At 18.9% G+C, this 20,474-nt stretch overlaps 3 protein-coding genes across 3 annotated transcripts; all 3 read right to left on the bottom strand.

Annotated features, from left to right (window-relative positions):
* Positions 1 to 3,128: 3,128 nt before the first annotated feature.
* Positions 3,129 to 4,619, bottom strand: SRAE_X000186600 (Cytochrome C oxidase subunit II, transmembrane domain-containing protein; the record flags this gene model as incomplete). Its single annotated transcript, XM_024653795.1, has 1 exon — positions 3,129 to 4,619. The coding sequence occupies one exon, from the start codon at positions 4,617 to 4,619 to the stop codon at positions 3,129 to 3,131; it is 1,491 nt and encodes a 496-aa protein (XP_024499336.1).
* Positions 4,620 to 8,260: 3,641 nt separating this feature from the next.
* On the bottom strand, positions 8,261 to 11,198 carry SRAE_X000186700 (C2 domain and Protein kinase C-like, phorbol ester/diacylglycerol binding domain-containing protein; the record flags this gene model as incomplete). Its single annotated transcript, XM_024653807.1, has 8 exons — positions 8,261 to 8,336; positions 8,388 to 9,018; positions 9,067 to 9,420; positions 9,463 to 10,048; positions 10,096 to 10,278; positions 10,334 to 10,561; positions 10,606 to 10,843; positions 10,894 to 11,198. 8 exons carry the CDS (start codon positions 11,196 to 11,198, stop codon positions 8,261 to 8,263), a joined length of 2,601 nt encoding a protein of 866 aa, XP_024499337.1.
* A 2,013-nt stretch (positions 11,199 to 13,211) lies between these two features.
* On the bottom strand, positions 13,212 to 17,191 carry SRAE_X000186800 (Rho GTPase-activating protein 92B; the record flags this gene model as incomplete). The annotated part of the gene is made up of 5 exons (XM_024653818.1): positions 13,212 to 13,226; positions 14,220 to 14,872; positions 14,939 to 16,148; positions 16,218 to 16,365; positions 17,091 to 17,191. 5 exons carry the CDS (start codon positions 17,189 to 17,191, stop codon positions 13,212 to 13,214), a joined length of 2,127 nt encoding a protein of 708 aa, XP_024499338.1.
* Between the last annotated feature and the right edge of the window lie 3,283 nt (positions 17,192 to 20,474).

Here is a 20,474-nt window from a genome sequence, read left to right on the forward strand (position 1 = left end):
TTTATGTGAAAAACAAAAATAAATTGTTATATCAATGAGCATAAAAAAGTGTGAATCAATCAAACTATATAAATGGTAAAACAATTTACCATTTAATATCAGATTCAATAGTTTAAAACAAAAAACAATTAATTTTTACAAAAGTAAAGTGATACTTTTACTACTACTACAATAAAAAAAAATTAAAAAAAAACATTGTACTATAAATAGTGAATCAGAACATTAAATATCTTAGGAAAATCTTCTTGAAAAATTTTTTTTTATTATTGTTTTCAAAAAATAGTATAAATTAAGTCGTTTTCAAACTACTAACATTTGGAAACTTTGGTGAAATGGAAGAATTAATCAAAGCCTTTGAAACAGATTTATTTAATTGTTGGATATATCTCATAAACTAACGTAGTGCGTTAGTAAATTCTCAACTGGAAAATTTATACATAAAAAAGGCTATTATATCAAAATAAAACATTTAAAACAATAAGCAAATATTTCATAAAATTAGTTAACTGAATTTCATAAATATTTTAATAAATCTACAACAATGCTTAAGTTTTTAAAAACAATCTACTTATTACTTTATTACTGTTAGAATAAAAAATGATTATATTCATTATCTTATTAATTTATTTACAACTAATTGAAATATTACTAAATTTTTATTTTATTGTTTTAAGATAAATCATTTAAATATATCATCTTGTTATATTAACATTTTTTGGTTAATGAATGTCATCTAAGTTAGAAATTTGTTTAATATATAAAAATTTTTTTCTTTGTATTTTAAAGTATATTTTTCAGTTTTTAAAATTTTGGAATGAAACATTTAATAATTTTTTATATTAATCAAAAAAAAAATAATTCATTAATGGAAAATTTTTTCTTAGTTATATCTAGATTTAGAGATAGTTTAAAGAATCTTAAAAGATTGAAAAAATAATAATAAAGTTAAATAAAAAATAAATATAAGTACTTAAAAGAGTAAAATGATTGTAAACTAGTGACTTTCAAATTAATGAATATTTTATTTTTTTATAAAGTAAAAATCTAATAATTATTTGTTATTGGATAAGTTTTGTTTTGTATAAATTTATTGTTTCCAAAATTAAAATTTTCTTACATAAGTCATTTTTAAGCCAATTAGAATTTATATAAATTATTTAATTTAAATTATCATATCTATATATATATTTTTTTGTTTTATAAAACTTTAAGGAATAATAGTTAAATATTAATTTCATTTTATTAACATTTTATTGTAGATATTTTTAATTTTTTTAAGTAAGTATAAAATAAAGTAATCAAAGAATAAAAAAAATGTTTTTATATTTATTTTATTTTTAAAAGCTTTATCTTTTAAAAATAGTAAATCAAAATAAAACTATTATTATATGTTGAAATACTATTTATAGGTAAATAAAGATAAATAATTAATATTATAGTAAATTATTTATTTATTGAAATCTTCAAACAATCGTTCATAGTTAAATTCTGCTTTTGTTTTTGTCAAATTTTGGTCCATTTTGAATTAAGAAATGTTTTATTAAAGAATATAATCTAATACAAAATAGATTTTCAATGTTTTATTTAAAAAATATGTATGTCTATTTTAATTTGATACTATGATAATAGTTAACTACTATAAAAGTTAGATTTGACAATTTTAAAAGTTACAAAAGTTACAAAGGTTATTTTTTCATTTTTTTAAAGCTGTTCTTAAAAAGGAATTAAAACAACAAAACAATACAAATTTAAACAATTACTACAAAGTATGATTTTTTTTTATTTAAAATATTCATTTTTAATTTTAAAATAATGTGTATATTAATCGTTTGTATTTGTATTATATAAAATACAAATTAACTAAAATTAAAAAAAAACATTTCATTATTATCATCTTTATTTAAAAATGAAAATTTATTGATATGATCAAAATAATACATAAAATAAAAAGAAAATAATTTCAAAATAATTTTTATTTTATAAATTAAAATATAATAAAAAACATAAATAGTAAGGTTAAATTTCCATTTTTTTAATTATATATAAAACGTAGCACTTTTTGTATTTATATTATTGTTTGAAAGGCAATAAAAAGTTTATGTCATGTTATTGTATGTTTTTGACTTCTTTGTAACAAATGATGAATATAAATATTATTTATCATTATTTATTTCACCGCGATAATTTAAAATAGTAACAATAAATATATTTATTATTTTTATAAGATAACTTTAAATATGTCAAAAAAAATTTATTTGAATAATTAATAAAGTTTTAGTAGCTAATTATTTTTGTTTTTATATTACCATTACCTAAAATATTATATCTTTTTTTTTTAAATTTAAATGCTTTAAAATATTCATTTATGAATTTTTTAAATTTAATAAGAAAATATTATATACTACGTTGTTCTATATATTAAAGAAAACAACATATTGTTTAAAAAAATGTAAGCTGAATTTGTGATTTCTTTATTTAACATAAATTTAATAAGGATAGCATATATCATGTTTAATTAAAGTAAAAAAAATCTTTTATTCAATATACATAAAAAGTAAAAATATTTATTCATAAATTTTTTTAAATAATATTAAAAAATCTAATTAAAATTAGAAAATAAACTTTGTAAAATTTTTTTTAGTTTTTAAAATTATATGTTGCTTAACACTAAAAAAAATCTTTAACTAATACTAAAATTGTTTTAGACAAATTAAATTTTACAATTTTAACACATAAAAACTAAATTATTTTAATAATAAAAATATTTTAAATTTATAAGAAGATTCTAAAAAAAGAACATAATGTATTATTCAAAATAAATTTTAAAATTGATATGTCTCATATTTTATTTTAATTTATAATTTAATTACAAAAAATATAATTTTTTATATCCGTAATAACTTTTTTTTCAAATTAATAATATAGAAGTTCCAATATTACAATCTGTTATAAAAATTAGTTGTTAAAAAAAAACATTTAATTTTTAAAGTAAATAAAAAATATATATTATGCTTTTATAATAAATATAATTTTACACTATTACAACATAATTAAAAAAAATGAAGAATTTTAGAAATTATAAATACAAATATACTTATTATAAATAGTTTTCAAGAAATTAGATACATTTATTTTTTTGGCATTGCAGCTTTAGCTTTCAGATATTTTTCTCTTAAACAAGTATCAAGATCTAACTCACAATTATCTACTGTAACTTTTATTTTACAAGTTTTCCTATATTCTTCTCTTCTTCTTTCTTTTTCCAATTTCTCTTTTTCTCTTATCAATCTTTTTTTCTTTTTATATTTTAAAATTAAAACAACCAAAACGACAACTATAATAATAATTACTATAATTGAAATAATTAAAATAATTAAATTCAATGTAGTAAAAGGTTTAGCTGCTTTTTGTTCTGTCATAGTTGGTGTTATGAATTTCATCATAACTGTATATGTTTCATCGCCAAAAGTGGAATAGATACATTCAAATATTCCATTATAAGATTCATTGGTAAAAAAAACTTTATTATTGGATAATGAAAACTTTTCTTCCATACCTTTTTTATTATTCATAAGTTGTTCCATTAAAATATTATATTTTCCAAATCTTATTTCATGTAGATTTAAAAAATTATATTGATTTAAACTGCAATTTGGTTTAATAAAAGTAATGTTTTCTTTACTATATATTATATCAGGTAAATTTTTGATATAATTTTTTTCTTTAGGACCAAAATAAAAATTTTTAATAACTATTTCTTTTTTAGCAGAAGTGGTATTATGAAAACATGTATCACAATAATATTTTACACTAATAATTCCAAAAAAATGTATATTAACAGTATTGTCTAAGGATAATACATAAGGAGAATAAATATAAGTTCCATTATAATGTATATTAATAGTACTTATTTCTACTTTCTCATACATATAAAATTGTAAATTTTTGTGATTATTTTCTTTTATAAAAAGTTTGATATTAAATGTTTCAATTGCATTATTTGTGATAATTTTTGTAAATATATTATTCTTTAAAATTATTTTTCTCTCTTTGCTAACTTCAATATCAATATGTGGAAGATCATGAGCAGTAACAAAACATTTTTCAGGTTCCAATATTTCTTGATCATTACCTGGTTTATTGAATACACAAATACGATCACCTTTATAAAATTCAATTTCTTTATTAATTTTAACATTTAATATTGTTCTATTTATTTTTTTTACAAAAATTTCACTTTTATTATACCATTCATCATTTATTTTTTTTCTTATATCTAAAATACTACTATTGTTTGGTGGATTTAAAATTTTTGGCCAAGTTATTAATGCATTCCAAGAAATAGATAGTTGAGGAAACTTTTTAAGTTTCAATTTACCACAATTAATCAAAGATATGTTGGAAAATAAATAATTAATTGAAATAGCAAACCATTCAGTTTTTAAAGTTTTAAATACTGCACTATTTGACATAAAACTATTACTTACTTCTGATTCAAATATATCATCAGTTTCATTGTGTTTATATTCATTATTTGGGCATTTTACCAAAACTATGTCTGATTTGTTTGATGAAACACTGTATTGTAGTGGAAACTTTTGTGATGGATTTTCTAACATTGAAATACTTTTAAAAAGATTTTTATCTTGACATAAAATAAAAGTTATGTATAGTAAGATTATAATAACATACTTAAACGATATAATATATAAAGACATAATTAGAATATGAATTTTATGTATAAAAATGCTTTTATAAGTAGAAAAATATATGACAAAAATTTGTGTATTTATATATTCAAATTAATTTAATCATTGTTTAAAATAAATAATTTTATAAATGCATATTTTTCTAATAAAATATTATACAAATAATTTTATTGTAATAAAAATATTAATAAACGTTACTGAATAATATTGTTATTATTCAATTTCATTGTCATTTTTTTGTTAAAATAATAGTTTTTTTATGAAACGTCAAAAAATATAATTCTATTATTTTTTATTGTTTAAAACTAACTATTTATAATTTTTAATAGATATTCTAAAGCTGTTTTTATTATTGTAATAATTTTTTTTGTATGAAACATTGTAAAACTAGGCATAAAAATTAACTTTGTTATTTGAAATTAATAAACTTTTATCAGGTATGTATATTAGAAAAAAATGTTTTTTAAATTATCATTTTTTTACACTAGTAGATGTTTTAATTATATCACAAACCTTTGTTTCAGCATACTTTTAATAAATAAAGCATGGTTAATAAAGAATAAATAAATTTGCTTTAACAATATACAGCTTCATGTTTAATTTATTAAAATTTTTTTTACTTATAAAAATAAAAAGTATATATTAAAAACAAAGCAACGAAAATCAATTAATGTTTATCAGATATCACAATACAATTTCTATATATTCTTATTGTGTGAAACATCTTAACTTAATATAAATTATATTTTTTTGATTAATTCTAAAAAATATTAAAAAGTAACTTTTTTTAAGATAAGCATTCTAGTACATAACATTAATGAAATATTATAGAGATTTTCTATTTATTTTCTATGAGTTTTATATAAAAATTATAATTAAAAAGTCAGTAAAAATATTTAAATATAAATCTTCTAAGAATATTTAAATTTCTTGTATTTGACGTCTCTATCACTAGAAGCGTACAACAATCTCAAGATAACAAACTTTCTATTTTATTTAACTTTATTAAACTATAACACTTGTGGCCACAAGTTTTTTGGTTTTCGGGTTATATAATGATAAAAAACTTATATAATCATTCTAATTAAAAAAATCTTATTTCCACCCTTCCAAAAAACTTCTAAAATGGTAATCTTTGTAAGATGATAAGCCTGCACATCTTACTAGTCATTAATAAAAGATATACATTTTAAATTTTATACCGTAATAAAGTTTATTTAAGCCATTTTATTTATTAAATGAAAAATAATATAAATATTTTAATGAACAAAAAAAATGCTTCTTACGTTTATTTTCTCAAAAAAATAACTTTTTCAGATTTTGTAATAGCAAGAATTTTAAATTATGTCTAATAAAACAGTTTATAACTTTTTTCTCCCAAATAATTTAGCACTTTAAATGTATTTTTTTATTCACTGTACTATAGTTAAGAAGTATACCAAAGTAATTTTTTTTCTTTTATCTCAGTATAACTCTATAAGATATAGTTAAAATTTTTATAAAATTAAAAAGTGGTCTCCCCCTATTGACTTTATTATATATATATCTTTTTTTTATAAAATGACGCTTATTGCTTGAAATATGCTATTTCAACTATATGAAAAACATTTAAATCTCAAACTTTTTTAATATCTATAATAATTTAATTGATTATTAATTTTGTATTATATTAAAAATTTAAATAAGTATAATTTAAAATAAATAAATATTATAAAAAATTATTTTTCAATAAAATGAAATATTTACATTAAAGAAATAATGTGAAATTTAATTCTAAATAGATTTTGTCGAAAATTGAGCCTAAAAAATTATTTTTTTTATAAATAACTGCGTTGATAACAAAAAAAAAACAAATGTTTTTACAACAATTAACTGGTTTAAAAGAGATGCAGCAAAAATTGTGTGAAATTAACATTTTTTTAAAATAGCCTTTTTTAAATGACAACTAGTTTAAGAGTTAAAAATAGATTAAAACTACATTTATAATATTAGCGTTTTGAGAATAAATACTAATTTTTAAGCCTGATATAATATTTTCAAAGATTAAAAAATTTATACTTTTTAAACAGCGTTTTTTTTTCAAATTCAAAATTGTTTCAGAGAAAATTTTTGTTCTCCATATTTTAAGTACTATAATATTTTTATGTTTCTTTTTTCTAGAAATATTTAAAAAAAAACTTAAAATTTTTAAATATACTGTATTTTATATATTTAATTGATCATAACTGTCTGTAATGTAATTTGTTTTTTTAATGATAAGGTGTTAACTTTACAGTTTTTTAAGTTTTTTCAAATGAAATAAAAAAAAATCATAGACAGCTATTTTATTCTCATGGTATAAACTAAAAATATTTATTGTCATTTACTAATTTTGTCAATTCTAAGTTTGAGATAATTACTTTAGGATTTAATCATTGGAAAATTTAGAAAGTGCTTATAAAGTAACATTTTCAGCTTTAATTTAAAAGAAAATTTCTATCTAATATATACCACGATTCTGCAAGTAAATTCCATTTTTAAATGTTTGTTAAATTTTTCTAAAAAAAAATTAGTAATGTTTGAAGAAAACTACAAATTTAAAAATTATTATGTATAGATAAATTATTTTTTTATACTTCAATGTTTTGTAATTTTTTATTTCTATTTAATTTCTAAAGATTTTTCCAACTAATTGTTTAATTTGTAAATGATAACAAAAGTATTAATAATAACAAATATGTTTCACTAATTCAATAAAATCAAAATAAAAAACGTAAAAAAACACATGGATAACTCATATTATAAATACTACTACTTATTAAAAAAATGTTTTACCAAATTTTTTTAATTATCTATATTCAAAGTTTGTAATTTTTTTTATTTTTTATTAAAACAACTGTAATTTTAAAAGTAATATAAAATCTTAAAACTTTTCATTACAATATATTTAAAAAGCAATATATTTACGAAATATTATTTTAAATAAACTATTTTTTTATTATTAAATTAAATTAATTACTTTATGAAAAATTACAATCTGTTTAAAATACTAAAAAAATTTTTGTTTTTCTAAAATATTTCAAGAACAAAAAAGGTATGAAATAATATAGTATTTAAAGTGTAAAAAACAAGATCCTTTTTAATACATGTTTTTTTATTTATAAGTGCTTTTTAATAAAATTAAAAATTTTACATTTACTTTAAATAATTTTTTTTAAATTCTAACATCAAAAATGTCTGTTTTATCCATTTTTAAAACATAATTAAATTCCATTTTGAAATTAACATTTTTCAAAAAATACTAATTTTTTTTATTTTTACCACACTTGTAAATATAAGCGTAATTTAAAAAATAATAACTTTTTTAATTATTAACGTTCTTTATTTTTCTAAGAAAAGTTTTAAAAAAATTAAAAATTGAAAACATTTATCACGATTTATCTTTCATCTATATGTATCTAAAATGAAAACTTTATTTTTTATGATACTTTAAATAGATTTGTAATGAAATTATTAAAAAAATTAAACAATATAAAAATTAAAAAATTAATGCTTTTTATTAATGTTTTTTATTAAACTCCAGGAGGAGAAATAAATTCTTCTAAATGATGAGTTGTAAAAAAATGTCCCCAATCAACATCTTTGATACTAAAAAAAATATTAAATTTTTTATAAATTCATTTTTATTATTTAACTTACATTGAAAGATTGTGATAATTTGTTTGTTGACATGGGGAAATTGTTTTTGTGTGACATTTTTTATGGCAAACCAAACGACAGTCTCGACATTGATAAGCTTGTTTAGAGAAACTACCTGCTATTTTATTTTTACAAACATTACAAACAGTTCCTCCACGAATTTTAACGGCAACAAATATATGATCATTAGATACGTGTAATTTTTTTCCTCTTTTTAATAATCGTTGTATAGCTGTTTCATTAACAATTTTTTGTGGTATAAGGAAGTATTGTTTATGATTATTTCCTTGGGACAATTCCAATATAATAGTACTTTCATGATTACCTTCCATAGAAATATTTGATTCATTTCCAATTGATTTTGTTTCAACAAAACTTCTTGTAAATTCACTACCATATCTAGTACGTGATTGTTCACGTGATGGTGGTAATGATATATCTTCTTCAAGTTCCTGATTTTTTTCATAATCTACACTTTTTGCACGAAGTTTTGATTTACTTCTACGTCCACTAAGACGATCACGTAATTGACCAAAAAATGAGTTATCACGTTTTTCTTTAACATTTCCAGATTTCTCACGACCTCTTGATGAACGTGTTTTATCAGTAGATATATTTGTCATTATATTATCTAAACTTTCTGCTCGATTAAAAATCTCATTATCTTTTATTTGTTTACCCATTGTTCTTGACATTGTGTCTGAAGAATATATAGTTTTAACTTTATTTGTTGGTTTATAATTATCTATATAAGTAAGATTATTTTGATGATGATGATGTACAATATCATATTCATCAGATTCTGAAATAATTACATGATCTGCTGGTGGTGTCATTCTTCTTTTTATTTCATCAATATTTAGATTTCTCAAATGATCTTCTAATGCTTTACTTGTTACAGGATCCATAGCATTTTCCAGAGATCCATGAACAGATTTAATTAATGGTTTTTCCTTTAATTGTTGTGATATTGTTTTAACAGTTAATGTTGTTGTTCGTGTTGGTGTTATATCAATTTGTTGATTATTCATATCTAAAAATAATAATTCTTTATTAATAAATTTTTTTACAATACCGTCATTCTGAGATAATGGTGTTTTTGTAACTATTACTGTTTCTTTTACAGTAACTCCACTATTATTATCAGTTGCAATAAACTCATCATGATATTCTCCAATTTCTTTAACTGTTGGATCATGGTAAAATTGACATTCAACTGTTAATGTTCCTGAAACATTATCATTTTTATAAGGTCGTCCTTGAAGACGTAAACAATGAAGTGATTCATTTGATTTTCTTAACTCATCTAATCCTACAATAGCTAATCCTAAAAATAATTGATCATCTTCTTGTTGGTTATCTTTATTTGGTAAAATTGTTGAATTATTTGGTTGGTTTGTTTTACATAATGATGGATCACCTTCATAAACTTCAAAAAGTATTTCTTCACTACATGGAGTAACTATAAAATCAAATGATTCTTCCCAATATGGATTTACATTTATACCATTACTTGTTTTGTATCTTCTAGATGGTTCATCCATTTCAACAATAACATATGGTTGTAAAACTGTTTTATTGTAACCAAGTTTTTGAGCTCTAATAATTTTAACTCTAAGTTTATTAGATTGAAAATTATCATTATCAATAGATGTTGGAATCTTAAATTAAATAAAAAGATTAATAAATTATATTTTTATAAATTAACCTGAGATTTGTATAATCGTTTTACCACTTCATGTACTGGCATACTAGAAATATTTGTTGCAGTGTCATTAAAATGTTCACTATTATCAGATACATTTAAATCACTCAAATTAATATTTGTTACAGCTAAAATAATGCACCTTCTTACAGCATCTTCAATATTATGTTTATCAATTGATGTATTCTATGATAAAAATAATTAAAGATAAAAAAATTTAATTATTTATAAAAAAATTTACCTGCAAAGTATTATCACGATTAACTAAATCAATCTTAAATTCTGGTCTCCCATTAAAACATCCCATAAAATAAAGTTGATTTGCAATACTTGCAAGTCTTCCTTCAATTTCACCTGATAAATGAAGTATATGTGAATCATAACTAGCAACTAAAAGTTTATCATTCAAATTTTGAGAAGTTACAATTTTTATTATTACACCTGGTACATAAATATTTGCTTTAAATGTCTAAAAAAAATTTTTTTTTTTAATTTAATATATTTTTAACTTACCAATTGTTCACGAGGCCCACTTTCAACACGAATATTATTAAGAGATGGTGATTCATAAATATTTGAATGGTCACCATAGCCTTCAAATAGTATTTCTGTTTTATTAGGATTATTAATTTTTCTTGCAGCTTCATTTAATCCATTAATCCAGCAGTCTAATGGTTTTGGAACACGATGAGTATTATAAAAAAACCAATTTATTAATTCGTTCGTCCAACTACTATCTGATATATTTCTACTTAAAGACAAAATGAAAATAGTAAAATTTAATTTTTATTTTTAACATACCTCGATGTTGATAAATTAGAACCATTTGAATTTTGTATAGTCGTTTTATTGTTATGATTATGATTATCATTTGAAGATGTTAAATTAAATAAAAATTGTTTTTTTTCTTTTGTAGTATTTAATGATTCATTATTTTGCGTATTTTCGTTACTTATATTGCCTTCTTTATTATCAAATAGTTTCCTTCCCTCTGGATTTGTTGATTCATCATCTGCAGTTATATATGCCAACTGATAAAAGCCAAAATATCCCAAAGCAATAAGAAAAATCCATTGGAAAAGATACCATAAAACCCCATCAAACATTTTTTTTTATATATATATAAAATACTATAATTTTATGATCAATGTATAATTTAAAAGATTAAAAAAATATTTTTTTTCAATAAAAAATAATAATAAGTGAAAATATAAAAATTTATTATATTTTTTTTATTGTTTTCTAGTTAAAATTATATCATATAAAATTAAATAGACGTTTTATTGAAGTAGTTTTACTTAAAATTCTTCCTTTTTTTGTGTATGTACACAATCTATTAGTAATATATTTTAAGCTTATTTCTTGCAATTTATTCTTTTTATTATAAAAATATGCAAAGATATATAAAAGATATATATTATTTTTAATATACAATTACTTCATAAATTAATAGAGAATAGGAGAAAGATAAATCAACTATTAATAGTGATAATATGTGTTTTGTACTTGAAAAACGAGATCGCTTACTAAAATTTACATAGTTCTAATGTAATATTTGAATGCACTTCTATTTCTAAAATTTTACAATTGGTATATAAATTATACGATTTTAAATAATAAAAAAAGTTATTAAAGTCCTTTTTAAATAAGGTTTTTTTTTACTTTAAATTTTTGTATTATTTAATAAAAAATAATAAGGATACATTAATATTTTATGAATAATAATTTTTTAAATTATAAATATAAAAATGTTTTATACTTATTATAAAATTATTTTTATAATATTTAGAAAAATTATGAAATATTTAAGAAATGATAAATGTAACATAATACTTTTTTTTTAAATTATAAATACTAAAAGATATAATATAAAAGTATAGATTATTAAACTTTTATGAAAGTAACAAAAAACTTTATAATATCTTGAAAAGTGAAAATATTTTTATATATTTATCTTATCACTAAAAAAAACTAAGATGATTTTAACATTTTAGAAATATCATTTAAAAGATATTTTGTATTTAAATAAATTGGAGTTGTGAAACTAATAAATAATTCATTTCATTTATAATTATATATATGTTAAAAATGTTAATAAATCACCTGCTTAACTGATATGAAATAAAGTTATGAGGTAACTATTATTATATAGTTTTGTTAACGTTACCAATTTATACAACATATATAAACTAGCTAAAATCAGTGTAAAATAGAGTGCCGTGATTTTATTAATTTGTCGTAAAGAACACAGCATTATTCTAACTAATATTGATAAAATTATTGTGAGATGTTATAAATGCAAAATGAAAGATTTTAAAAGATATTATTATTATTTCAAGAACCAAATAATAATAATAATTTAAATTTAAATTGTACACATCAAAATAATTTAAAATTTTTAATATAACATAATATCATTTAGTATATTATTTTACAATATATTAAATCAAAAAAATAATTTATAATTAAAAATAATTATAATATAAAATGATATGGAGAATTTAAGATATAATTAGACATATCTTACAATCTAAATTTACCTTTCAGACAATTCGATTATTACTAAAACTTTATATCTTTTAATATTTGCTTTTATAAGAAGCTATCTTCCCTTAAAAACATTTTGACAGGAACCTCAAGTAGGTGCGATTATTATAACAAAGACATAATGAGAAGTGAAAAATACTCGAAATTTCTGATCAAATGTACTTTTTCTCTTTTTAATTAAAAATTTCAATGAACATCTCCTCCTTTTAGTTATTGTTTTGATAAATGAATACCATTATTCATTTAAAGATCAACATTTTATCATAACACAACAATCTTTATATAAAAAGTTCCAAACATTTTACTGTATAATGTTTTCCTTTTTCAAAATACAATAACAACCTATACGTTAATTTGTTAAAACTTTTTTTCCTTTATATATAAAAAAATGTTATCCTAAAGATCATAATAATATTAATATTTATTTTTAATATAATGTTTTTTTTTTTGTAAACATTTTATTTGAAAAATGAATGATTTAAATATATTCTTTGCAATTAGTAATCCCCATAAATTGAATATTTTTTTATTGAATCAGTTTTCAACTTCTTTCTTATTTTTGACAACATATCTTAGATGATTAATCTCTAAAAGAAATTTATTAAAAAATTATTTTACTCCAAAAATTATTTATTTTAAACATAAGGTATAAGCAAAAGGCATTATTATTTTGACTATTTTTTTTTTATTATTAAATAACTTAAAGGTGATTTATAAAAAAAAAATTAATTTATGTAATATAATTAGCCTTAGAGTTATAAAAATTTTTATTTTGGTAACAAAAATTACACAAAGTAACAATATTAATGTTCTGCAAATATATTAAGCACAAGGTAAGTTAAGTTAATTATTCTTTTTTTCTTTAATGAATATAAAAAATACATCATTTTTTTTTAGTTGAATTTTGTTAAATAATAATACCAAAAACTTTATTTTGTGTAGAAATAGAATTTTATTTTGATTGCCAATCTATGTGGATCACGTTGTTGTCAAGTCGCTTATTATTAGTGACTTTAAAAAGGGAAAAAGTAGGAAAATATTTCGTATCCACAAAGAATTGATAATCTATGTGATAATAGTAACTAATAATGCAAAATTAAATTATAAATATTCACTAAATGACACGTTTTAACATTACATTGACTAAGTGAAATTTTTAAAGAAATGGTAGAAGTTAATGAATATTTTTTAAAATGAAGAATATATATATATAATATGTATATATATATATAATTTTTTCGTTATCAAATTTTTGCTACTCTACCCTTCCAAGGACATTTTATATGGCTGGTAAACAAACAATATAATTTTAACATATGACTTGTTGAAATAATATTAGAATAAAAAGAAATTGAATAATAAATTTTTTGCGATTATTGTTTTGTTAGTAAATCGATGAAGCACATCTATAAAGAAAAAAAAAATAAATTATTGTTTAAAATACAAATTGATACAAAGGAAAAAAAACAATATATATATTTATATATATATTGTAAAGGATATAACACAAAATTTTTCAAACAAAAATTTTTTTTTTCTGGAAAAGATAAGCATAAATTTTAAAGTTTTGTAACAGTAACCTCGCTTAATCTTTTACCATCATCTGCTTCTTTATCTTTTGGTGGTGATGGTGCTTTCCTTGGTTTAGGACTAATTGTTGGTTTAGTTCCTTCTCCAGTATTAATAAGTAAACTTCCTCCATGAGAATTTATAACATTTAATGGTGGATAAAGATTTGAAAAATGCGTTGTGTTTTTAACAGGTGTATTATTTATTTCAATTAAATTTTTTGGTAAAAATATTGCTCCTTCAGGTATTGGTTCACTTTTTGAAAATGTTAATCCTTCATCACCTGATAATATTGATGATGATGAGTCAATTCTTTTGGTAAGTGGTGGACTTTGGGGATATGTATTAGCATAATTTTCATATACATCACCAACATTTGCCTTTGTATCATATTTTGAAAAATTTGATTTTTGTGACAATTGAGGCGATGCAGTTTCTCCAGTTGATGTAGAAAATGTTATTTTATCACTATCACTACTACTATTTTTAAAATGTCTTTGAGGTGGTGGATATGTTGGTCTACAAGGTTTATCATGATGATAACGACTATTTGAATTATCATTAGAAAGTGAACAAATACTACTACCTTGAGAAACTTTTTCTGAATTATTATCTAAATTATCATCATACTCATGATATACAGGTACTCTTTTTGATTTATTTTCTTTATAAATTGAATAATTATTTGAAATACGATCATTATAATTACCATTACCACTTGATAACCTACTATCTGTAAAGGTATAATCACTATCAAAAGATGTTACTGAACCACCATAATGTCCACCTATAGCCTTTGTTTTAGTAACTTTTCTTCGAGAATAATCAAAATCATAATTTGTAAATAATACATTTGCATTTGAAATCAATATTTCACAAAATTTTGCTCCTACATTTGGATTATAATTTTTATCAATACAATTTTCATCAAATAAATTTGGTGCTAACATTAATGCTAAATTAGAAGCATTCATATTAATAACACTTTCATATTCAGTAACATTACGTAAAAATTTCATAAGATATGCAATATTATCTCTATTAACTTCAGGCATCTGATTAAGTAAATAATATACAAATTTTAACTGTTCATCTTTTCCTTCATTAATCATATCAACTGCTTTTAAATAACCACTATTTAAATTTTTTGGGAACAATTTTGATGGAAGCTCTCTTAAATATAATTTTAAAACTGCACATATTGTATGTGGGTCGTGAATAAAATCATCAATTTCTTTTTCTGCACCAGAATCTAAAGCTGCACGAAGTCTTTTAACTTTATTTTGATTTCCAGGAACCCTAAATAATCCTTGTTCTTTCATTCCATTTTCAAATAATGCTTCAGCACATATTTGTATTGGTCCTGCAATTTTTCTTCCCTCTTTTTGACAATGTTTTTCAATATCAACACCAAATATAGGTTGCCTTATAAAATCTGATATGTCTTTATCAATATTTTCAATACGACTTTTTAAAATTTTAGCTGATTTTTCATAAAAATCTAAATGTTGTTGCATAAAATCCCGTATAACCATGGCATTCTGATATTCACGACCTTTTAATGTAAACATTAGTGCAAGTGTTGATTCTCTTATTGAATCAACTTTATTAACTAATGAATCAAAATCTGTTTGATATTCTACTGCTTTCCCTTCATCGGTCACTGTTTTCATTTTTTTTTCAATATTATCTCTATTACTAACAACTTTCTTTAATTCATTTTGATTTTTACTAATTTCTTTTGCTAATTCCATATTTTTTGTTAATTTTTCAATAATTTGTTCTTCTATATATGTATCCATTGTAACTTGATTATCCACAATATCACTATAACTATTACCAGCTTCTTTAAATATTCTTTCTAATCCTACACTATATTGTTGAATAAAACGTGCTTCAGAAAAAAATTGATGTGCTAATTGATACAAATCTAATTTTTTCTAAAAATATAAATTTAATTATATAAATATTAATAATTTTTTTTTAAATCAAATTATTATATTTATTACCTTTTTTTTCTCTACATTTTCTTCTTTAACATTACTTCTTATTGTTTTTGTCATTGCATCACGAATTGACTTTAATGAATCTCCAATTCTTATATTATGTATATCCAAAACAGAATTTGTCAAAAGAAATTCTTTCTTATTTGAAGAACTAAAAAATTTAATAATATGTATAAAAATTTATAAATTTTTTTCCTTTTTTTTTTTAATAATAAATTAATTTGTATATAATACTTAGAACTTACAATGGATAAAACGTATAACTTCGTCTATTTTTGCGCATTATTTTTTGTGGTGAAAATAAAAAACCCCCTGGTATACCCATTTTTTTTTTAATATATAAATATTATTTAAATAAAATAAGCTAAAAATGAAAAAGAATTACAAATGTAATATAATATAAAAGATAGTCAAAAAACGAAAATCATCCTTTTTTGTTTACTTTTTATTGAATGCTTATTCACATTTGTCTTTCCAATAATATATATATATATATATATATATATATATATATATATATATATAAATATATTATTAGTAAAGATATATTTCAACAAAAAGGTTAATTGATATCATTATCCTAATATTTCACATTAAAATAAAACCTAATATCATATAAAACTGATGAAAATATATTTCGATGATTTTCTTTTATTGATACGCATCATTATAATAAAGAGAACACTACTTATTTGATTAAAAAATTTATAATTAACTAGACTATTTTGATATCTTTTTTTCTCATCTATATATATTTAATAATATTATGAAATATATTTATATTCAAATTTTTTTTTACTAATATTTTTTTTCAATAATAAAATAATAAGTAAAGCTTGAAAAGTTTGTTCAATTTAATTAAAAATAAAAACTTACGATAATTGGTTGCTTGCTGATGTTGATTGAGATGATTTTGGTCCAGCTAAACTTCGAATTCTCTGAACACTATTATTCATACTATCTTTAAGTCGATCCATTTTTATTATATATTCAAATAAATGATGAGGTTTTAATCAAATATAGATTTTTTTTTCTAATTTTTATAAATTTATTTCAGAATTAAACCTAAAAATAAATAATTTAAAATATATTAAATTTAATTATAAAAAGTTTGTATTTTAAATTACGCGTCAAATAAATATTAAATTGAAAAAAAAAAAATTTAATAGGTATATAATTTATATTTAAAAGGATTAATTAATTTTAATTTATAAAAAAAAGTTAACTTTTAAATAAATTATCTTTATTTGTTAATGATTAATTATAATATAAAAAAATAATATAAATATTGATATACTTTTTTTTATGAGAGAAGAAAAAAAAAATAGAATACCAATTAAAGTATAGTAAAGAAGATAATAAATGTATTGATGCTATATAATTAGTTTAAAAAAAAATAACAAAATGTATTATTATCAATATGATAATTTATTAATAAACATGAATTAATATTCTATCTACATTTTATAGTGAAGAAAAAGGGTGAAGATATTAAAAGTTTAAGTTAATATAAAATGGAAAATAAGTATTTTCTCATAGTAGCTATTATAGTACAACAACACATCTTCTCAAATGTAATGTAAGTGACATTAAATTTATTTCAGCCATAAAGTATATAGTTTATTAAAAAGAACTGATTTACAAATATACATGGAAAGGTCGTATTAAAATTAATCATTCTTAAATTTTTACTTTATTTTAAAATAAAAAGCATTATTATACTTAAGATTTATATAAATTTTAACTAAAACAAAAAAAAAAGAATAAATTTCCTTGTTTAAATATTACATAAAATAAAAATTTTTTTTTTTCTTAATTATATTTTAGTTTTAAAATGAAAATATACAATCTTATATTTTTATATGGATTAAAAAGAAAATTGAAAAATAATTTGAACTTTTTGACACAAAATATATATAAATAAAAGTACTGATAAATAGATGAAAGAACATAAAAATTGAAGTCGATAATGGTATTAGTAACATATTTCTATCTCATAAAACTTTTAGTCTTGTGGCCAACTAGTAATAATAAAGTTATAAATAATAACACTATAAGTGAAAAGAAGAAAAATTTTTAAGATTATTTGCAATGACATTCTTATTATCTACCTGTAACATTTTCAATATCTTATAGAATTTTAAAATAATTTAATATTAAATATAATATATAATATATATATATATATATATATATAATAATTATATTATTATATAAATATTTTTACACATATTTTTTTTTAATATATTTATAAGAAAAAATATTTTTATATAAATTTGTCATAAAAATAATGAACTGGTGTCTAAAAATAATATACATAGTACCAATTTATATGACGTAAACAAATAATATTAAGTCAAAAATTCTCTTATCAATCTTTTTTTTTGTATTGTCAAAAAAATAAATAATTTTAAAATATAAAAATGACTTATATTCATGTAATTGTTATACTTTTAACATTATTTACAAAGCTATTATATAATGATAAAAAATATTTGGTAACAATGATAACATATAATATTATATACTATTTTTTTAATAATCTTTTATTATTTTATTACAATTTTTTTTATCAATATTAAGGATTTTTTTATACATATTAATAGAAGATATATAAAATATATAGTTAAAGTATAATTCAATATAATATACCATCTATTGACTATTGCTTATCTTATTCTCATTACACAGTAACATCTGGTGCACATAAAATTATTAATAAATATTATCAAGGTGTTCATATATACATATTTATATAAAAGTAGAAATAAATACACATTTCTTTGTCACTTTAATTAATTTATTTTTTTTTATTTATAAAATTGTTATAAAATATTTTTAAAAAAAAATTTACACATTAACTACATAAGAAAAATTGAGAAAAGTCAACAATACAAAGAAATTCAGATAAAATAACATATTTTTATGTGAAAAAAAAAATACATATATAAATATAGATGTTATTTAAAGAAAAATAAAAGTTTAGTTTTGTCTCTATAAACTATAAAGTAGAGAAATATAAATGATACAAATTTACATACATATTTGTATAAGTAAAAAAAAAAAAAATTTTTTTTTTTGTTATTTTAACTAAATCAAAAATGAGAGGGAGTAAAATATATTTAAATTGATAGGAAGAACAAGTTACAATACAATTTTTTTACAATTTAATACAATAAAATTAGAAAAAAAAAATAAAATCATTTAAATCAACAATTAAATGAAGTGATTGCATATATGAGTGGTAAATATTTGTCTCGAAATTATTTAAATATGTATATTGACGCCTTTTGTCTTTGACAAAACTAATATAAAATTAAATGATGAATCATAGTATTTTATATATTAATATTATACATATTTGGTCATGTGGCAATATCACGAAAAAATGGAAAAAATTTTATATTTAATTTAAAAAAAAAAAATTTATTTTGATAATATATGTAAATAAATAGGTATTAAATATTAATATATTAAAATAAAATGTTCAATTTAGTTCTTGATCAAGTTTAATATTTTAATATGGTTTATATGTACTTAAAATATGTTTACATAAAGAAGTAAAGAAAAAATGATATTGTATACTTTTATACAAAGTGTAATTTATAAAGACGAAACATTAAAGTTTTACATTTATATATATTTATTTATATTGTATATATTTTATCTAAAAACTTTAAATCAAAATAATATAATTAAAAATTAATTTTGTAAATAAAAATTATACTTTTCTATATATTTTATTTCTATTAATTTATTTTCAATGATGTAAATTTAATTTTCACAAACCAATATTCTATATTTTTTTTTAAAAGTATTTTAAAATAAATATCTATCTATACAAGTTGAAAATAAAAAAAAATTTTTTTTTTTAAGATAATTATTTAAAAATATAATTTATTAGAAAGATATGCTAATGATAATAATAAAAAAATTTTTTTATTATTATTTATTTATACAAATTTAAATTCAATATAAATAAATTAAATGATGCTTAAAGTAATAAATTGAATTGTATAAAAAAAAAAAGTACAAAGAAATACATTGGTGATATAACAAACAACATTTTATGTCTACTCCTATTTGTATGTATATATTAAAATGTAAGATAAAATTAATTTTTATAGTTATATGAGTGATAAAGTAATTGTATTACAATATCCTTGAAAAATAAATATATTTAAATATATTTATTTAAAGGTTATAAAAAAATAAACTTTTTTTTTATTTTTTTTTAATATTATAAAAAAAATAACACGT

The sequence above is a fragment of the Strongyloides ratti genome, scaffold srae_chrx_scaffold0000003, assembly GCF_001040885.1.
Source record: "Strongyloides ratti genome assembly S_ratti_ED321, scaffold srae_chrx_scaffold0000003".
In the NCBI taxonomy this organism is placed as follows: Eukaryota; Metazoa; Nematoda; class Chromadorea; order Rhabditida; family Strongyloididae; genus Strongyloides; species Strongyloides ratti.